The sequence below is a fragment of the Tetrao urogallus genome, assembly GCF_951394365.1.
Source record: "Tetrao urogallus genome assembly, chromosome: 11".
Classification (NCBI taxonomy): Eukaryota; Metazoa; Chordata; class Aves; order Galliformes; family Phasianidae; genus Tetrao; species Tetrao urogallus.
The window spans coordinates 3050826-3071076 of record NC_136824.1 but is presented as its reverse complement, the minus strand read 5'-3'; the positions used below and the strand labels follow the sequence as shown (position 1 = coordinate 3071076).

At 40.0% G+C, this 20251-nt stretch overlaps 1 protein-coding gene across 1 annotated transcript; it reads left to right on the top strand.

Annotated features, from left to right (window-relative positions):
- Nucleotides 1–195: 195 nt before the first annotated feature.
- On the top strand, nt 196–17793 carry ASB7 (ankyrin repeat and SOCS box containing 7; the record flags this gene model as incomplete). The annotated part of the gene is made up of 3 exons (XM_079540992.1): nt 196–406; nt 6866–7471; nt 17654–17793. 3 exons carry the CDS (start codon nt 196–198, stop codon nt 17791–17793), a joined length of 957 nt encoding a protein of 318 aa, XP_079397118.1.
- Nucleotides 17794–20251: the final 2458 nt, after the last annotated feature.

The following is a 20251-nucleotide window of genomic DNA, read 5'->3' as shown; positions in this document are numbered from 1 at the left end:
GTGCTTAATCTTATCCTATGTATAAATAACTTTGCTCTGCATGTAGGGAGTATGTCTGAGCATTGCTTTTTCTAGTACTAATTATTTTTCTAGATCTCTTTCCTGATCGCAGTCCTAATTAATCCATGTTTTCTGTTGATTCAAGGTGACCAGTGTGACCTCATGACACTTCTGTAAAAGCCAGACTCAGCTAGGATGTTACACCATCACTGTCGGAGAAACCCTGAGCTACAGGAAGAATTGCAGATTCAGGCTGCAGTTGCTGCTGGCGATGTTCACACCGTGCGCAAAATGCTGGAGCAAGGATATTCTCCGAATGGTCGAGATGCCAACGGCTGGACCTTGCTTCATTTCTCTGCAGCCAGAGGGAAAGAGAGATGCGTCCGTGTTTTTCTTGAACATGGAGGTGAGTTGCCTAGAGAGAAAAAACTTGGTACCCAGTTCACAGCTCTCTATCCCAATTCCCATTGTATGGCTTTCCAGCGTCACTTACTCGCCAGACTATTTCTGTTTGGTTTTTTTTTCCTCTCTTTCTTTGGTGCTTCTTTTCTGTTTCTGTCTGATGCACGCTCTGTGAATGAGGTAATAGATTAGCTGTATAACTTGAAACCTGACATTGTTTCAGAATTGCCAAGTAATTGTTAAAAGAATGAATACACATTATAAAAACAGGGCAAAGAGCTCATTATAGACTTAAACACACTCACAGGACTCGCTATGGGCTACTGGTAGGGGCTGTTACTACAGGAAGGCAGGTCTTTGGGTTGAAATCTTAGGGAAGATTGTTTCATAATTCTCAAGAAGTTAACAAGTCACGTTAAAGGTTTGAGTTTCCTTGTAGGTTTTAACATAATCTGCTAAACTCTGTGAAAACATTCCTTTGTGCAAAGATTTGGTGTTAACTGGTCCAGCTGAGTTCACACTCCTGCACCCACTGGTACTGAAGCTTTAAAGACTTGAGTTTTAGGTGATGTAATTGCATGAGTGGTGCTCATTCCCCACAAATGGTACAGTCAGAATTTTTTTCTGTATCTTCTTTTAAGGCCGTCTATTGCTTTAAAAATTGATGGGTTTAAGCCTTTAATGTGAGATGAGGAGGGAAAAAAACCAAGAATCAGATGACCTCCACGTTCTGAGTAGTGTTCTTTAAGAACAGTATCCTTTACTCTAGCACTGTTCTAATCAACTTAGTTCTGAAACAGGGTGGCTTCTAGTCCTATGGAAACTGAAACGAATCGTCTTTTTGGTGCTTTACTTATCTGAGGTTTGGTCCTGGTCCCCTTGTTTAAGATTTCTACATCTGACATATGCTATGTTACCCTTAATATTGAATGGCAGTAATAAAGTGTGGTGTTTGCACAATTCTTGGCGTGTTATTTTAAAGCAGTAGTGAAACACAGCCTGACCATCTAGACCCCATTTATATACCTACTGCAATTTCTAACGATGTAATACTGGGAAGTTCTTCTATCCTTATTGGAGGTGAGGGGAAAGCTACTGAATTGCACAAATAACTTTAAACTCTGCTTTTTAAAGGAAATATATGTAGATAATCTGAAGTCGTCTTTAGTTTGGTAATTCAAAATGTATAGGCTGAGTGTCAAAGGGTGTGATTTTTAAGATGATCAAAAAACCCTGTAAATCCTACTTACTTTAATTGTATAGGTTTTGCTATTAAATAGCTGCTGGCATAATGTTTTGTCTTGTTTGTATTTTTTTGTTACTCTTTTCCATATGAAGTACTGGCTGAGTCTGATGCCTGGTGAAAACTGCCTGTAATGAGACATCTTTGTTCTGCAAGCAGCCAAGAGTTTAATCACCAGGACTAGAAAGTTGACTAACAAATAGTGTGAGGGTTAGTCATCTAAGCAGCTTTTTTCTGTAGTTGAGCCTCCGTTCAGAAAATTGGCACTGATTTGTGCCTTACCTTGTTTTCCCTCAAAACAGATAATGTTATTTAAAAAACAAAACCAACAAAACAAAACATAAAAGATAATGAGCATTTAAAACATAATAATGTCACAAGTGAGCCAATGAGTTGTCTGTTAAAAGCAAACTTAATCACGCCTGCCTCATTAGAGAGAGGTTTGTGTGTACCTTTCTTAACAGCCTTCCCTTTCCTCCCTCTTGAAGTAGATTAATTTGATGTTGGGTATTAATCCCTTTGGACCGAAAAGATATTGCAATGAAAGGAAAAGTCATTTTCTGCTATGAGTCTTATGGTAAACAGCACAGAAGTGACTGGGTGTGTATTAGTAATAAAGAGGAGGCAGTAGGTGAAGTTGTGGAGAGAAAAAAGGGTACCTGAGAGTCAGTGGGAAGAAAGGGGGGGGCTGATAGATGTGTCTGTCTGGTGGTGATGGAGCTTAGAAGAGCTGGAACGATTTTTAAGTACAGAAATGAGAACATGCAGGACTGTTGCTGAGGGAGGAGTGCCATGCCTCACATCTTGGATGCTGCAGGAGCAGTGGCGTAGGCTGGAGTGGTAGTGGGTTTGAGATGGATTTTGGCAAATAAGCAATGAGAGAGACTCTGATCACTGACCTGGAAATAAGAGGTAGCTTCTTATGGGAGTCGTGACCTAGCTGCCTCATGCTTTTTCTCTCTTCTCTTTTTCATCATTGCTCACCAGCAAAGAGCCAGGGGACAGTGCTGTACATGCAGATTGGCTGATGGGAGTGGAGGTGGTGTGGAACAGGAGGAAGAGTTTATTTTCTGCTAAACAAGGAGGAGAGGCAGATAGATAGGGAAATGCCTAAAGTAACAACTCACATTTAGGAGTGAAGCCAGCAGAAATAGCAACTAGGTACAGAGATAGTAGATCATATAAGACTCTTGTGAAATGCAGAAACTTGATCAGAACTCCAGGGGAACTTAGTTTTCATTAAGAAACAGGGAATTGGACTTAATGCACTTGTCTCATCTTAATGAAATGGAGATGCTACAAAGCTAGCTCTTTCCTTCCACACGAACAACCCAGAGTCACAAAGCTCAATATGAGAGCAACATAAAACAGGGGGGATAGTTTTCAGTAATTTAGACAACAAACCTTTTTTCCCCCTTAATGCTTTTTTTTTTTTTTTTTTTTTTTTTTTTCAAAACAATATAGAGGCAGACAACAAAATACTGAACAAAAACTATTTGAATTCCCAACACCACTGAAGTAGCAATCCACTGAAGCCTTGACAGTGTGTAGTTGCTAGCTGTCTCTGGTTGATGTTCTCTCAATGCTAATTGAACAGGACAGTTTCTTGTTACTTGCATTAATGCGAGGAAATGATTTGGGAAGGCTCCCAGAAATTAGACTGAAAAAGGAAGTGTCTAAATAGAGCTATTTATTTTTAGTCTTGGCTGGAAGGTATCTAATTTTTAGTAAGGTCATGCAGAATCCAGAAGAAATGAGTGAGTGCCAAATGCTCCTAAACCAACTCATGGTGGTTTTGTGTCTGAACAGTAATGCCTTCGTGGAGGTCTTGTGTATCAGTGTTGTCCTAGAAAATTCAAAACAGAAGATAAATGTAGCCATGTTTCTAAACCTTGTGGTCTGAATTAATTCCCAGTTGTGGGGGAGTGATAGAAATATTTTATGAAGCCAGTAGCACTGTGTTCTTGGCTTCCCAAATTAGACTGATAGAGCAAAAGTGTCCTGAAAGAAGGGAAACTGTCCCACTGAGCAATAAATTGAAACTAAGGTTTTTAGACTCTTTCCTAATAACCTATATATTCTCTAGATTACACTACTAGAAACAGGTCTCATTAACACTGGAGTTAATAGCTAACTGAGGTGCCCAACTTTAACATGAAATAAGATGATGAGCATCATTGTTACAATTTTCTATCTCGAATGAGATTGATTACAGTAATTCAGGTACCCTTAATAAGCAGCTCAAGGTTTATGTCACTGTGTTGTGCCGTATATTTTAAGAACATTAGAAGTGACCAAATGCAGCTGTTCATATTTCTAGATTCTGCTATCCCCAAATTAATGGGAAGCTTGAGAAGAAGTAACTATAATTGTCAAACAATCAGGATGGAGGCAAGATAAAGAAATGCTGGCAAGTGCTGGCTTCATCCCTTCCTAGTTAAATACGCTTGTACCAAGTACTTTTTTACCCCTCTGCAGAATCTGAAAGGTAAGCTAAGTGAATTCTTTCCCGATTCATTTCTGCCTTGCTTGTGTTCCGGGGGACAGAGATGCTTTACAACATGGTAATGATGTTCAAGCTTTTGAAAAATAATGAAAACAAAAAAATAATCACAGCAATCAAAGCTTTTAAGGCAGCATCAGCATCGCAGTCTTACTTTTGTGCTTGTACAGGGACTGAATGGATAGAAATTGTGTGCAGCGTAATGCGGGTCTGACTTCTAGAAGCCCTTGTGCAATTCAACAGTTTTGCAGGAGGTGGCAGCAAGACACTTGTTAGTAGCTGTGGGTAATGTTTTGGTCTTGTTAATATTGCTTCTTTACTGGAGGAGTGGTTGGTGCAATTAGGTCTCCCAAAGCACGTTATGAGAATTGGAATATTTTTATTGTGATTTTTTTGTCATTGGGCTTGGTTTTGGAAGGTTAGTTATTTGTATTTCTTGGTTGCCCAGGTAAGACTTTTTTTTGTTGCTATTCTATTCTTGTTGAGATACATGTCTTATGTGTGCTCGTAACTGTTTGTTGAGCTTAATGATACAAAAGTAATGAAACTGTGGGAGGAGAGAAGGTGCTGAGAGATACTTAAAACTGTAGGGAAAAGATATCCTTATTTTGTAAGCTAAACTACTTTCATATTGCAACAACTTGCTTGTGAAATGCATACACTGAATTTGGGGCAGATCTGATGGAATTTGAAAGTGGCACAGGCCAACCAGGCTGGAATCGTGTGCCTCAGCTGGGGGGTGGAAATGATTGACCTGCATTCTCAGCATGGAAGAGAAGGCATAACATGAAAGTGCTTGTCAGTTCTATTTGTAAGTCTTTTTTTTTTTTTTTTTTTTTTTTGTGCAAAATGCCTGTGGCTGCTGCTGTTTCCATTATGTCCAGCTTTCTCCCTAAATCTGCCTTTCAAAATGCATCACCCTACTGCATCCTCCTGCCTGTTCTACTCCCTTTGCCTATCACCACTCGGGATAATCTGGAATAGTCTGAACAGCGCAGAAAGAGAGCCTGTGAGCAGCTAACGTTACGGGGAAGTAGTGTCACAGTCTTTGATGACTGTGTGGGTCATACTGATTCTGTGCTATAATGTCAGACACCATCACAGAGCAGGTTAGGAATCACTTACTGAGCCCAGGTCTGCCTTTTCCTGCCAACCTGTGGATTCTTCAGCAATTGCTTTAATGCAGGTTAGTGCAATTCTGTGGTATGCTGAAACTGTTTCTGCGTTTCACGAAAGGAGGGCCGTCTACCAAGGCACTAAACTTTCCTTAATCTTTCATTATTTCTGGGGTCCTCCTCTACTTACTAGAGGTGGTTCTCACTCTGTATTTTGCCACGTGCTGTTTTAATTGTGACTCCGTTAGTTTGTATGTTTGGTTTTGGTTTTTTTCCCTTGGTCCTTTCTTTAAATCTTAAATTCTCTGGGTTTACTGGGTTACCTTTGGAGCTGTATTCTCAACTCTGTCTTCCCTGCCCTATTATTTTGGTAGGGTGTCTATCTCATTGTGTTATCTGAACGTGGTCACAGGAGGTCCATGTTAGAACGCTCATCCCTGTTTTGTGATGGCACCTTTGCATTTTCAGACCATTGTTAAACTAAACTAGCTTAAAGTTGATATTGTGACTTTAGCCTGCTTGTATGGATGAGGAAATGGCAAAGAATTCAATACCAGAGCTGCTGCAGTCATTTCAATAGATGCATGGGCATATTGAAAATGTCAGCTTAATGCAAGTCTTTTATGCAGGCAGCATCTCTTTTTACCAGCTGGAAAACTTATTAGGAATGTGCCTTTAACTTGCACGCTGCAGTTGATATTCTTTACCATCCACCAGACAGCATCTGCAGTTGTGAGAATGGTAACAAGGCAGGCACCTTTCTGTCAGTAATTAGTTGCTACATGGGAAAAATCGGTTGATTTAGAAGTCTGGGGGATTAAGTAAATTGGTTTAGTTATTTTATGCTTCTAAAGTCATAAATTAGGTGAAGATTTTGTCCTGTGTCGGGGCTGGGGGGATATCTGTCTGATCACTTGTATTCTGCACTAACTTTTCTCTTGACTCCTTCCATACGTGGTTGCTTACATTCTTGTAAAATCTAAGATTTTTGTAAAAACTATAAATTCAGAACAGATTGATCATTTATAAAAACAAACTTTATCAAGATAATCTGAAATAACATATATCCTACATGCTTTGGAAATCCTGCAGACCACAGAGAAACATTTTACCTAATACAGTATTACACCCTAAAAACAATACAATCCTGCCAGACCACAAAACATCCGCAATTTGGGACAGCAGATGTTTCTACACATGCTTCTTTTTAAGACCAAGCAGCAACACAAGGGAAACTTTAAAAAAAAAAAAAAGTTGAACATTGAGAAAGAAATGTAATATTACAGAGCTGGAGGAAAACTGGATGGACAGAGAGATTTGGGTAATTAGCCTGAGAGTGCTAGAAAGATGTTGAAAACTATTTGTCAAATGGAAACATATGTATATGAAAGAAAAGTTCTTTTTTTGTTTGTGTAATTCTTTCGTAAATATAATTTAGCTTTTTCTTTACAATAGCATTTGGTGCAAGAGTTGGTTTGAAGTACAAAAAATCCTGTCTTGCTGTGCTTGAAAAGAATAACATTCAATCATTTGATTATTTGTTTGCAGCACTGGTTTACCCCAATGCCTTCTAATTGTTTCTTAATTTTATTTTAACTTCAGCTGATCCCACGGTTAAGGACTTAATTGGAGGCTTCACTGCTCTGCATTACGCAGCCATGCACGGCCGAGCGAGGATCGCGCGCTTGATGTTGGAATCGGAATATAGGAGTGACATTATTAATGCAAAAAGCAACGACGGTTGGACTCCCCTCCATGTAGCAGCCCACTACGGCAGAGACTCGTTTGTCCGGCTCCTGTTGGAGTTCAAGGCTGAGGTTGATCCGCTCAGTGATAAAGGTACAACCCCGCTTCAGCTGGCCATTATCCGCGAGAGGTCAAGCTGCGTGAAAATCCTGCTGGATCACAATGCCAACATCGACATTCAGAATGGTTTCCTGTTACGCTACGCTGTGATCAAAAGCAATCATTCGTACTGCCGAATGTTCCTTCAGCGAGGGGCGGACACAAACTTGGGGCGCTTGGAGGACGGACAGACGCCCTTACACTTGTCTGCTCTTAGAGATGATGTGCTTTGTGCACAAATGTTGTATAATTACGGAGCAGACACTAACACAAGGAACTATGAAGGACAGACCCCACTGGCTGTTTCAATAAGTATTTCTGGAAGTAGCCGACCCTGTCTGGATTTCTTACAAGAAGTGACAAGTATGTATGTAAGAAAAGTTAATCCCTGGGCACGGTGTCCTCTAAAACCTTCTTTGAATTTAGCCCAGGAGAAAAATGCTTTCTCTCTGCCCCTTGATGAAACGCACTATAAAGTTTCTGGGAAGGTAAAGGGATTCTGATACTGGGAATCTCATACTTGACAAAGGTGCTGATGTGAAGTATATTTCATTTGAACTAGTTTTGTTTAAGTATCAACAGGAAGCATTAAGTTTAAAAAAAAAAAAACAAAAAAAAAACCTGTAAAATCTAGTTTTATTTATGACCTTTAGAGTAGGATGTTTCCTGCTTTTTGGCTTTATGGGGGTCTTCTGCTGGGGGAGCGCACCGCAAATGCTTGGCAGTCGGCTTTGTCCTCTGGCAGCACAGTGCGGGCAGGGAAGAGCTTTGCTGCGTTTTGCTCTCCTACATTCCTTCTCCCTCTCACCTCCAGCAAACAGCAAAACGCCGCAGCTTATTCCTGCACGTTGAGGGGATTCATGTTGCTGTGTGGGGCTTTGATTTTGTTGCTGTCTCCAAAAGATGAAAGATTTGAACTCGTCGTTACTTCTGATGTTTAAACTGAGAGTGTTTGCGTCAGTTTTGCTTATTGGGTTTTTTGGTGCTAGACATCTGCAAGCTTTCCTACTCTTCCATTCAGATGTAATGTTGTAATGGTGTTTTTTATAACTACAGTATTAGCTAAAAGCACTTAGGAATTGCTTATTAACAATTAGCAGTTTACTAGCTCAAATATGATGGCTCGATAAATTATCATCTGGCTAGGATGATCTTTACACCAGTGGGAAGTGTGGGGCATTTCATAAATCCTTTTTTTTTTTTTTTTTTTTTTTTTCCCCTTATGGTTCCTCTTATTTCTTTCTTTATGGTGGTTTTGGTTGAGAACTGAGCACACCGTGTTTTCTGAAGGTCAGTGTGGGCTGGGGTGAATCAGCTGGGATCTGTTCCCCCTAACTGACACAGAGAAGTGTTTGGAGTTTCATTTTAGTCTTCCTGATGTGCTGTTTTTGCATCTGTCTTGAAATACGAAAAGAATTTTTTTGGGAAGGTGGAAGTTGACAAACTCAAGTAGTCACTTCTATTTTTTATTACTTTTCTTGACCCCTTTTCATACTTGTTTCCTCTTGCTTTTACTTCTGGGAGCCTCTTACTGTAGCACGGTCAGGGTTGTTAATAGATGATAGAATATCCAGATTTGCTTTTTTTGCTTTAAAAACATAATAATACTAATAACACTTAGAAGGTATCCATAAGCACAAAATTTTAGATCTGCTTCAGTTTTTCGTTGTTGCTCCCAAAGCTGGAAATCACTCGGATAATTTCAGCTGACTCTGTACCTTAAGGGTTTACTTTCTCATTTCATTGAAGTGAGGCTAAGTTCTGCTACAAGAAAAGAGCAGCTTAATTTTGTGGCCAGCATAACAGCCCTGGAACTCTTCCAATTTTGTGCTGATGGAAGGAGATCTGGGAAAGCGGGGAGGACGAGTGCTGACAAAAACACTTCAGCTTTGTGCTTCTGAGCAAAAGGATTATGAATATGTGTTTACAAACAGCTATAAACAGACTGTGCTGCCCTTATTATAAATCTCCAAACACTGTCTTCCACTGTTTTCATGAATAATCACTGCAATAAGACGGTGTAGGAGAGAGGAAATAAGTAGAAAGGAGCTGGGGCTTTGGAGCGGCGTTCCCAGTTAGATCGGCCCGCACACAGGGAACTGCTGAGCTCCGGCCCTGCAACACTTCAGGAAGGATCTTGTTTCTCCATCCATTGCAATATGTATTTAGTCAGAAAAAAATTACAGATATTACAGTAGTATTTGGGCAGAGTTCATACTGTAACTTTCTTGCAGCTGGTAGCAGTGCCTGGCTCTTACAGGAATGTGTTGGTTGTTTACTTGGCCATCGTACTGCAGAGTTTTACATGCTGATATAGAAATCCACAGCTGTATGTTCTATATGTGTGCCCAGAGTTCTGAGGAATGTCTCTGACAGTAAAACAGGAACTACTTCCTAGTTGCATTAGGTCTAATTATTTAAGATTTCTTGAGTTTACAGATAATGCATTCAAACTCTGAAAGCATCAAACTGATGTGTGTCTTCTAATGAAAGCAGTTGCATGCTTCAGAGAAAAGGAATATTATTTAGCAGTCTGTGTATACAGTGTAAGTTGCTGTGTTTTTATTTTTTTATCCTCAGAAAACATTTTTACAGTTGGGTCTATCAAAAATGTGATTGTTGTTTGTTTTGGTAGATCCCATAAAGGTTAGTTATGGCATCCTGTAGCCTGGCTCCCTACCTGTGCACAGCAGGTAGGAAAGCACAGTCTCAGGCACCCCTATATTGGTTCTTGGTAGCCTGTAGGAGGATTGGGAATCTTTGGGTTTTGTTTTTTGATGCTGGAGGTCTGATATTCTTCCTGGCTTTAGGCAGAGATTCCTTTATTCTGTTGCTCTGTAGTTGTATCTCAATATTTAAGCATAAATGTCAAAGTTGAGAGCAATGGAGTTTTTTTTACAGTGAGTCTGCTGTTGGTCTGATGTACAAACAGTTGCTCGTATCTCCTTTTTTCTTACTCTTTGTTGAAAAAATAAGTCTCTTTTTGGGGAAAAAAAAAATTGAGGATGAAAACTGCTGAATATTTTTATCACCTTTCTTTTTCCTATTTTTTTTCCTTTTATTTTCTATTTTCTGTATTCCAAAAGGTTGTGTTAGTGCCCGCCATGGTGTCTGAGATCCATCTGATAAAGAGTGTTTTTTGGATATATTTCAGTTGTACCAAACCAGTCCCTGCCTCGTTAGGAGCGTTAAGCTTGGAATGCTCTAATGCAAAATCAAGAGATGCATTTTCTTAATACTAAATGAAAACTTGAAGGAGTGCATGTATATGGTAAATAGAAATCTGTTTATTTATTATTATTTTTTTGGTGTGTATGCATTAGCTTTGTGTATGTGCATTGATGGGCCAAGGTGGGATATCGATGGTGAAGGGGATTTGCGAGTATTACAACTTAAGAAGAGGATGCTGGAGGCAGGGGAAAAAAAACATCAGCATTAGGGGAAATAAATAAATCTTACAGACTGAGTTTTAGGCACTAGAAATTCAGTTCTGATCTCAGAAAGGAAGGGAAAAAGCGTGAAGCTTTCCTCAGTTCCCGTAGTGCTCATGTAAGGTAATGGCTGCTGGGATAAGGCGGCGGAGGAGCGGCTGCGGTGCCGCGCGGGCTGCATCAGCCTCAACAGTGGAGCATGGCAAGTATGGTAACACGATCAGGGAGCTGATTGCAGGCCTGGAACAGAATCTAGGGCTCACCAAATGAAGGGAATTACAGATAATTCATCTGCATTCTGTTTTATTTTCCAAAGGCTGAGTTATACTGGCTTTGAATAGGGAGCGTCATTTTCCTGTATAGAAAATCTGTGTAGCACTGTGAGCGTGCAGAAAACTCAGACAAAAGTCCTGCTAAGGAGATCCTCTTTGTCTTTATCTCTTTGCTAAACAAATATAGCTGTCACTTGAGTTGGATCTGTAATAAATAATGTTTGAGAAACAATTTTCACACATTGCAGGTAACTCTTTCATAAAGACCAGTATAGTTCTTTATAAACTTAATAAAAACATAAACATATAACTTTATAAAAACATGGCCCAAGTCCTTGTCTAGAGAAAAGGGGAGTAAATTTCCAATAATCATTTAACTCTCAAGTTAGGATTTCCTAGTGTGATATTTCAGAACGTAATTGCTAACTCAGGCTGCAGTTAAAGCCAGCCTTTACTTTTCAGGCTCCCTTGTCTCCAAAAATAGATGAACAGAATTGAAATTCTTACCGAGACTGCTATGGAAATTTATCTAAGACTAAATTTAAAGATTAAATATGAAATATTTAAAACAAAATGATGCAAACCTATAGTTTATTGTATTAAAAGTCTTACTACTAAATACACCTGTTATGCTCAGCATTGAGCTTTCTGGCATTCTGCTCTTCCAAATATAAATTTTCAGTCCCCAAAGCACTCCTCCTTGGTACGTATTTTCTGTGCCAGAAACAGTGAAAGTTAATACACATCTAAGAATTATTATGAGGAGTTATTTTTTCAAAGAGCACTGAATGTCCGTTAAAGCCCTGCTATTCTAGTAGGGACATACAGACCACAAAACCAAAGTGAAGCTTCTCAGAAAGCCCCTCTGATATTTAGTTAAAACAACAAATTACAAGCTGTCTTTGTCGTGTTGTTGCTACTAGTCAAATAATATGTTCACTTTCTCACTGAAGACTTTGTCTTCCAATCATTCCAGAAATACAGTCCTGCATGTTATATTCATATATTTCAGGCCTGTAGATTTGTGATACTTGTTTGGTGGTTGTGAGTTTTTGTTTTTCTTTTTTCTGGCATTCTCCTCTGTAGTTACATAGCTGTTGTTTTGTAGATTGGTGAGTGTGTGTGTGTGTGTGTATGTGGGGGGGAGTGGGGGTTGTTTTTTGTTATTTGAACACAGGAAACTGCATCTCCTGTGCTGTTACAGATCTCCCATTACAAGGACTGGCTGAATTCCTGCTCAGTTCAGTGGCCAGTTGCTGGGTGATTGCATCCCTGCAGTATGATCCTGTTGGCTTATGCGTCCTCGTCTGTGCATTCCCTGAGTGATGGTGTGTTAGACTGTGCTACTGCCTCTTGGAGTGTGAATTTCCAGGAGATAAGATCAATTTTTAATTTGTTCGTATCTTTCCTACCTTCCTTTGTCCCCCCAACTCTGGCAGCCCCCCAAGCTCAACCCGATGCTATTGCTAAGAGATGGACCCAGCAGTTAGCTGCAGGTATAAATACTTACCATCAAAATCTCAGTGAACTCAACTGCCACCAGCTATATATATACATCAGCTTTCAGCTTTCTCTGGCGTTTCACAAATCTTTAAGTTTCATTTGTAGCTAAAAAGAAACAACCAAATGGCTTCTTGCTGCTGCTTTCAGCCTTTCACAATTCCCCGGCGAGGCAGAGGCTCTGTTTGAGAAATTCCATTGCAAGCTTTCTGGGGAGATGTGTTTAATATTGCAGAGAAAACCATGGGCATCTTCCCAAATACAAAACTGATGTTCCTGTTCACTTGTGAACTTCTTCAGAAACTGCCTACATGCTGCAAACCAGTGACACCATTTGCTTTTAAAAGCGCTTCTCTCTTTTTCTTCTTCTTTTTTTAGTGGAACAAAAGATCAGGAAGGATTTCCAGCAACCTCTACATGTGTAATTGCAGTTACTCCTGAGCGCTCTCTCGGCTCTGTCTGTGACTTTGCTTTGTGCAGGTGCAGGATCTTCGGTGGAGTATGGCAGGAATTCTCTTTCTCTACTCTCACAGTGCTTTTGCTTAAAACCTTGTGACAGTCTGTAATAATTAGTGTTGTCAGAGGAATTGGTCTGTATTCAAGGACTGGTAGGACATAGTACCTGTTAGGTGAGTTAGCATGTTGTTTCCTGGAGGGCACGTCTGCCTAGGAGGAATGGACTGGCACAGTTCTCAGCGGTGGAGCTGCTGTTATGCTGACATAGGTTCTTTGCAGAGGGAGCAAATCCTAAACAGAACTTTGGTATAGGGAGCAAATTCCAACCTGACCTTCTGCAAAATGCATTGGGTGAATATTCCTGTGCTGTGTGTGGCTGGAGGTCAGTGGTGTGTGCAATACAAGGAGGATGGAGGACTGTATCCAAGGGGTATGCAGTTACAAGCATACATGACAAAGGACTGTTGGTGGTTATTGAAGAAGCCTAACATTTTCTGGTTCTTGTGTTTTTCTTTCTCTTACACCTGAACCCACAGATAGGACTTCTTCAGATCACTACTGCCAGCAAAGCTTCTGCTACAGGCTGTTGGTATTGATGGATAAGTAGTAAGTTAGATTCTGGTTGCATACTTCTAATTAATGCTGCGAAGATTTATGTAAGATAAAAGTTAATGGGACACCATTCATAAAAATAAAATCTTCCCCTTAAGTTTGATGTACCAACTGATATTTGTGGTTGTGCATGGAGTGGGAGCAGGTGAGCCAGCTTCTGATATAGAAGAGACAGTGCTGTGTTTTCCCTGCCACTGCACGTCCTCATTGCAGAGCTGTCAGTGCTCCTCTATTTACAGTGCACGTCCTAAAGAAAAAAAAGAAAAAAGCTTGGCTGATTTATCATGTAGGATGTATGGAAAAAGAAAACAGTGCAGAAAAGAAAAACTGGGAACTTGATTTTTATTTTTTTGTTGAGAGCTGTAAAGCTCACTGTTTACCTTGTCCCTTCCAACTCTTGGAAGTAACGCGCACAGATGTTAGACAAACTGTTTGTGCTCGGTAAAGCAAGAAGCCCAAGTTTAGCTGTATTGAAATGGAGCTTGCTGTGAAATTACTTGAGGATGTAATGGACGCAGCCATGAGCAGAGCTGGGGCTTGCCTGGAGGCCAGCTCTGTTGGGAACAGATTGTCTGCAGAATGCCTCGGGACTGCGGGAGGAGGGGGATAAAGCACAGAGTGGGAATTCACAACTAACTGTAATGTGTGCTTTTTTTTTTTTTTTTTCCTCTTGTTTTTACCAGACGAGGCTAATCTATTAATGACATCAGCTTTGAAATCTGTTTTTTTAAGCAAATAATTATTTAAGGGAAAAAAGAAAACAAGAAGCTAGAACGTTGAGTACCTGAGTGAACACCTGAGTTAGGACAGTTTTTACATCCTGAAGCCTGCTGTCTGTAGAGAGAGTAAAGCTGAAAATCAAGACCTCTTTATTTTATAATTCTAAGTTTTGTGTTTCTTGTGCTTCAAAGAAACTTCTTTAATATTTGGGAAACTACACAAGTGTGGTGGTGGGGATTTCTGCTTCCCATTGCAGCACATGGTACAGGCAGTGGAGCAAAGAAACTATATATCTCTCCTTACGTAATTAATACTCTTAATTTATTTGCTTATCACCATGAAGCTTGCAAAATAAATCCTCTGAAGTATCAAACTGGTTTCTGTGAATTCCCTAGCAAACTTCCAGCTCCCAGCAGCTGCAGGTGTTGGCTTGTGTAACAGCCCAGCACAGCCCTGCCTGCTATGGGCCGGCAGCACCGCTGGGCTCAGGGTGTCCTTTTGACACTGGATCAGGATTTTTAATTTATTTTTTTTTAACATGATGGGAAACGGAACTGGTTTTATGTAACTGTTCTGCTTGACAGTGGTAATTAGGTCAATCTTACCTCTTGCGTTTGTGTTTCTTCCTTTAATTCTTTTTTTAGCTTATTTGCCTCAGCAGCTTTCCAAACTTACCATGCAGGCTATAATCAGAATTACTGCTTTCTAATCACTTTTAAACAGGCTTTATTCATCACTTAACTTGCCTTACTTTGCCAAATTACTAATAACATTTTTCATTTGCCAAACTAAGGTTCACTGACATTGGTCAGTAATCCTTTATTTTTTTTCTCGTTTTCATTCAGATGCAACCAAGAATGAGTAAGTGTTCTAGACACCGTTTCTAATAAATCACAAATGCATTAATAACCCTGGAATTTGCAAGGCATGACCTAAGACACCAACAGCCACTAGATGCAGCAACTGGTGCTTAACACTGGAAACGTCCATTGTTAACACATTCCCAGGAAATATTTTAGGCTTATTGGGGGAAAATGTCATATGTTTGATAACCGGGTCTTTTTGAGTTAGCTGATAACAAATTTCTTCTGGGTATTTTGTCTGTCCTGTTTTCCTGTCAAGTAACCCACAGGATGTTAATTAAAAGGCATTAATTTCTGAAAGCAGAAATCATTGTCTTATAGCTGTTTTGTGTATCCTCATTCAGAAAACAAGGCTTTGTAGTCCTTCTTAGCCTCTGGCTCTGCTGTTTGCAGTTAAATTGTGAGGAGGTGCATCTTTTTTGAGTCCTGTTTGCATTCACATGTAAAGCATTAGAACTATTTCTTTATCATAATTAGGATCCCTCTGCTTTGTTTCTTATAGCAAACAACATATCTTTCCCTGAAGTTGAGCATTCAGTTGTTGTCTAGATACTCCAAATCCATTCCTTGCAGTGGGAAGAGAATTTGCTAAGAAAAAAAAAAAACAACACCAGGGGAGCAAAGTAATTGCTGACCTGTATTCGAAGCCATGGCTGAAGTATATAATTAAAAATACTTGTATTTAGATACTGTGGTGATAAGTGTGGTGAAAGTATTATAAACTGATATGAAGGGAAACTCCAATTTTCATGCTCTGTAATTTCAAATCTGATTACTTTAAAAATGGACCAAGACTATTTTCCTGCATTACTTCTGCTAGCTTACCTCAGATAATTTTAGTGCTTAGGATAAATCCAAGTGTATACCTGTCCATCAGCCTGTTTCCATAGAAAAACCCACACAGAGTAGTGGGGGAAAAACAAAAAAAAGAAAGGGGAACTGGCTATAAGGGGCAACTGAAACTAAGTACCGAATGCCCAAAGTAGAAAACAGGAAATAGTTTCATAATCTCTTTACTCTGTGCTTAGCAAGAGCATCTAATAAACTTGTAATGTCAAAGTCTATTGAGCCAGGGCTGCATTGGAGCTGACTGCCAGCACTGTCCTGGTGGAAGGCAGCTCTGCCCTGCAGCCCTCCTTTTGAATAGGGCTGAGGAGCTTGTGGCCAAGTTGCTTTGTTAATGCACTTTTGGTGTCTCTCAGAGAAGCAGGCGTTCAAACAGCTCAGTGCAATTGCCTTATGTTTCTTTGCAAAAGTAGTACTGGGTTACTTTTGGGTTGGTGATGGGTTATCTTGGTACTGACACCATTATACCAAGTACTCTGCATTGGACCATTGCAGGGTGCAGTAGCTGCATAACTACTTTTGCAGGTCATGATGCAGCCAATAATCAATTATTTGTTACTGGGGTGACTTCAAAATAAATAGAGTAGAATGAAGAAGGCAGACAATGAGCATTGGATTGGCTCCTGGTGGGGAAATTTTTAATTAGAGTAAATGTTTAATTAGAGTCAATGTCTTCAGCTTTGAAAGAGGCACCGAGCATGAGTGGAGGACGGGGTGATATGGAGATATATAAAGCTATGACTGCCACAAGAACTATTATTCATCACTTCTTTTGCAACTGGAAGAATGCAAGGCACTCAGCAACACAATCAGGAAGCAGATCTAAAATAAATAAAAGCACTTTGTAGTTTTCCAGCCGACGCCTCGTTACATTGTGAAATGTGTTGCCACAGGATGTTTTGGATACTAAAAATGTGAATGGGTTCAAAAAAACATTAGACAGATGTACAGGGGGCACAGCAACTGCAGGCCTGGATCTTTAGGAGCCTTGCTGCAGGAAGGCTGTGTGCTGAAAGCTGGAGGGGTGTATTGGGACAGGGTTTCTCAACGGCTGTTGTTCTGCTCTTATTTTTTCTTTCCTTTGTTGGATCCATTGCTGGGTACAATTGGGATGCGAGGCTAGATTAACTTTTCCTACGTTATGGTGCATGGAGGATTGTTTCTCAAGGTGGGAACCAGTTGTTTTGGAAAACCCTTGCTAGAAATCAGCGTGATGTCTGTAAAGCTTGTCTGCTGTGGATTGTGGTTAACTCGTTTTCATCCCTTTTTGCTTGATGGGGCTATGGCTGTGCGAAGCCTAAAGGCTTTGTCTTTTCATTAGAAGGGAAAAAAGCAATCTTCAGCTCTGCCACGCGATCCTCAAATAACTTTGGTAAGCCTTGCTCTCCTAGGGGGCTGCCTCTTCCCACTGCAGATGGCATACAAGTTCATGTCTGAACGTTTGAAAAGAAGCAAGACTGTGTTTTATTTTTTCCTAGGTGACACAAGGATAGAAAAAAATGCACAAAAATTGAACAGATTAGTTCTGCTGTTCTGCAGACCCTTGACTGTATGCTGCTGCCTCGGGGGAATCCTCACGTGGATTGAGTCTCTTTACACTGACGTCAGTAAAATTACGTGTGTGTAAATGGCAGTGTTTTCAGGATTCATCCCTTGATTTCACTGAATAATTATCCATTAGAAAGGCACTAATTTCCACTTCTTACTGTAATTTTTCCCTTTCCTCTGCCCGTGCTGTTTCCTTCTTCCTCTCAGAAGACAGCAGTTCTGTTATTTTACTGAGTAAATTATCTCTTAAAGCATGTTTAAAATCATTTTACTTTTGTGTTCCTTTTCTCTTTTCAGGACAGCCCAGAAACTTGCAAGATCTATGCCGAATTAAAATCCGACAGTGTATAGGCCTTCAAAACCTAAAACTACTTGATGAACTACCCATTGCCAAGGTTATGAAAGACTACTTAAAACACAAATTCGATGATATCTGATATCCATGAAGAGAAGAACTCTGAGCAAGATTAGTTATATTCCAGATACTGAAGAGGCTTGTTGCCTTGCACAAAGTATATCCTATGCAAATTCTGATTTTTCTGTGAAGTCAGAAGGCAGGTATACACTTCCTTGGGTTTTTTTTATGCCACATGCTAGAAGGTCTTAATTTTTGGTTTCTTGGTCCAAGTTTACAAGGTCCAAGCTTTCTATACAATGTTACATTTTAGAATTTGCTGTTGGGTTTTCAGTTGTTTGTTTTCACATTTGGTGTGCAGACTTGCAGTGGAGGTGGAATGTGGCCTAACGACGGAGGGGGTTGCTTTGAATTGGCATGCTGAGCAGAGGTTTGATAAAAGTCTGGAAATCAAGGTGCCAGTCCTGCAAAAGATACCCATAGACCTCTGGAGACCTGTGGTCTGATGGGGCTTTTTGTCTCTACCAGGGTGGATGTTTTTGCAGGGTAGGGGAAGAGTTGATAATCAAAATGTAATTGGGTACTGTATGAGAAAAATTTGGAAATTTAAAAAGTAACAATATCACTCATAATATCACTCTATTCAATTCAAGCATCTTTTTATTTTGCCCTCTTCCTCTTTCTTATGGTTCAGATGCCTATCAAATTCAGCCCTGTTTGCTGACGTTCCCTGTAGAGTGGGCAGCTCTTTTTGTCTCATCCTAACAGTGAAGGAACACTATGAAGAGGCACAGCCTCTTTATTTTTCACATTAACTTTAAAAAAGACAAAAATCTGGACTTTTGAAGCCAATGTATTGTTTCTCATACAGTGCCTCCTGTGCAATAATCTTTCTGATGTATTTTCCCTTTATTGTGATTTTTTTTTTTAATTCCTTCCCCCACTGTTCCTCATCTAGTCTCAGTGCATTATTTGTGAGAATAGGAACTGCTGCCTCGCTGCAGTGTTACAGGACATGACTGAGATGATGGTGGTAGTTGCTGTTCGTTATTAATCCCTGAATTTCATGAATGTATAACCTGCTTTATTTCACATTCGGTTGGAATTTTATCTGTGGGTTCTCAGCCAAATTACATCCATTTTAAAAACGTAGGAAAGAAATTGGCCAGGCCCTTCATTTTGAAGGCATTGATGAGTTCTGTTGTTGTTATTGCTCTGAAATTTGATTTATTTCAGCTTAGAGAGTGGGAAGTGCACGTAAGTGGTGTTCAGCTTATATGCACGCAGACAGGAAAGCACCCTCTTCATACTGGAAGTTTAAATTCTGCAAACATCAAGTGATTTTTTAGTAATCTAAAAGCAGCAACTGAAAGGAGTACTGAAATTTGGCTACTGGATGTGTTCTTCATGCTAGGTATTAAAAAGATCTGTTAAAGAGTTTTTGTTTCTGATCATAACAATTGAAGTTCTTGCTATCAAAGAAAGATTGGGCCAAAATTTGAAGTTGTTTCACTCTCTTTATGCTCAAGAGATTACGGAGTCGTCATATGCCAGTGTCTTCTCCTTTTGCCATCCCAATGACTCCAGAAGAGCCCCTCTAATGTCAGGAGTGTTTTGTACCCATTATACCAATGGAAATGGGGAGATGGAAGGAACCGATGGTGGCTTTTAATTTTAACAGTCACTTTCAAAATATTTAGTATTAAAAATACTTTTTTTTAAAAAAAAAAAAAAAAAAAAAGAAAGAAAAAAGGCAGAAGTGGGTTTAGTCACATTGTTTCTCTGCTGGTTCATTTTAATACCTTGTAACCCTGGGTTGCAGTTCCTGAAGCAGGAACCTTCCACTGGTAGTGGATGCAGCAGAGCTGTGGCAGCGAGAAGGCTTCTCCATCCCTGCCGTGCCCAATGGCTGCATCAGGCTTCCAAACCATAAGTGATTTTGGAGATTTGTGGCTCAGAGGATTGGTGATGGGATGTAGAACCTCTTGATTTCCAGCTTGCACCAGTTCCAGTGTAGCCCACTCAGCAGCAAGTGAACTCCAGGTTAATGTGAGCACTGGGAGCGCCCATGGCTGATCCCACAACTGCATCACCTGAGCCTTGGCCACCTGTAGGGCTTGTTGGGAGTCCAACCAGGTGATGTGTGAGGGCAGACTGAGCATGTGGCTGGGGTGTGCATGTGAGTGTGTGACTGCCCATAGCTGTGGTGGAAGCAGGACTGGTCAGCCCTTAAGGTCTAAAGGCTCTGCAGAACTGAGACACGATGAAAACTAAGAACTGGCAGGTTTGAAGCATGAATTTTCTTTTGTAACACAAGATCAGAACCTTAAAACTGCTTCTTGTTTTTTTTAAATACTTAGTATTGTACACTACACTTGTAAGTTGGTCTAAACCAATATCTTTTCCCACTGAATTTTTACAGTAATATTTTCTAAGGTAATCTAGAGTATATTTTAGTTGCAATCTATATTAAGGCAAATTATTTGTTCTGTTTGTTGCTGTGATTGAAGAAAATTATGGAAGACTTGTTGGTAACAAGA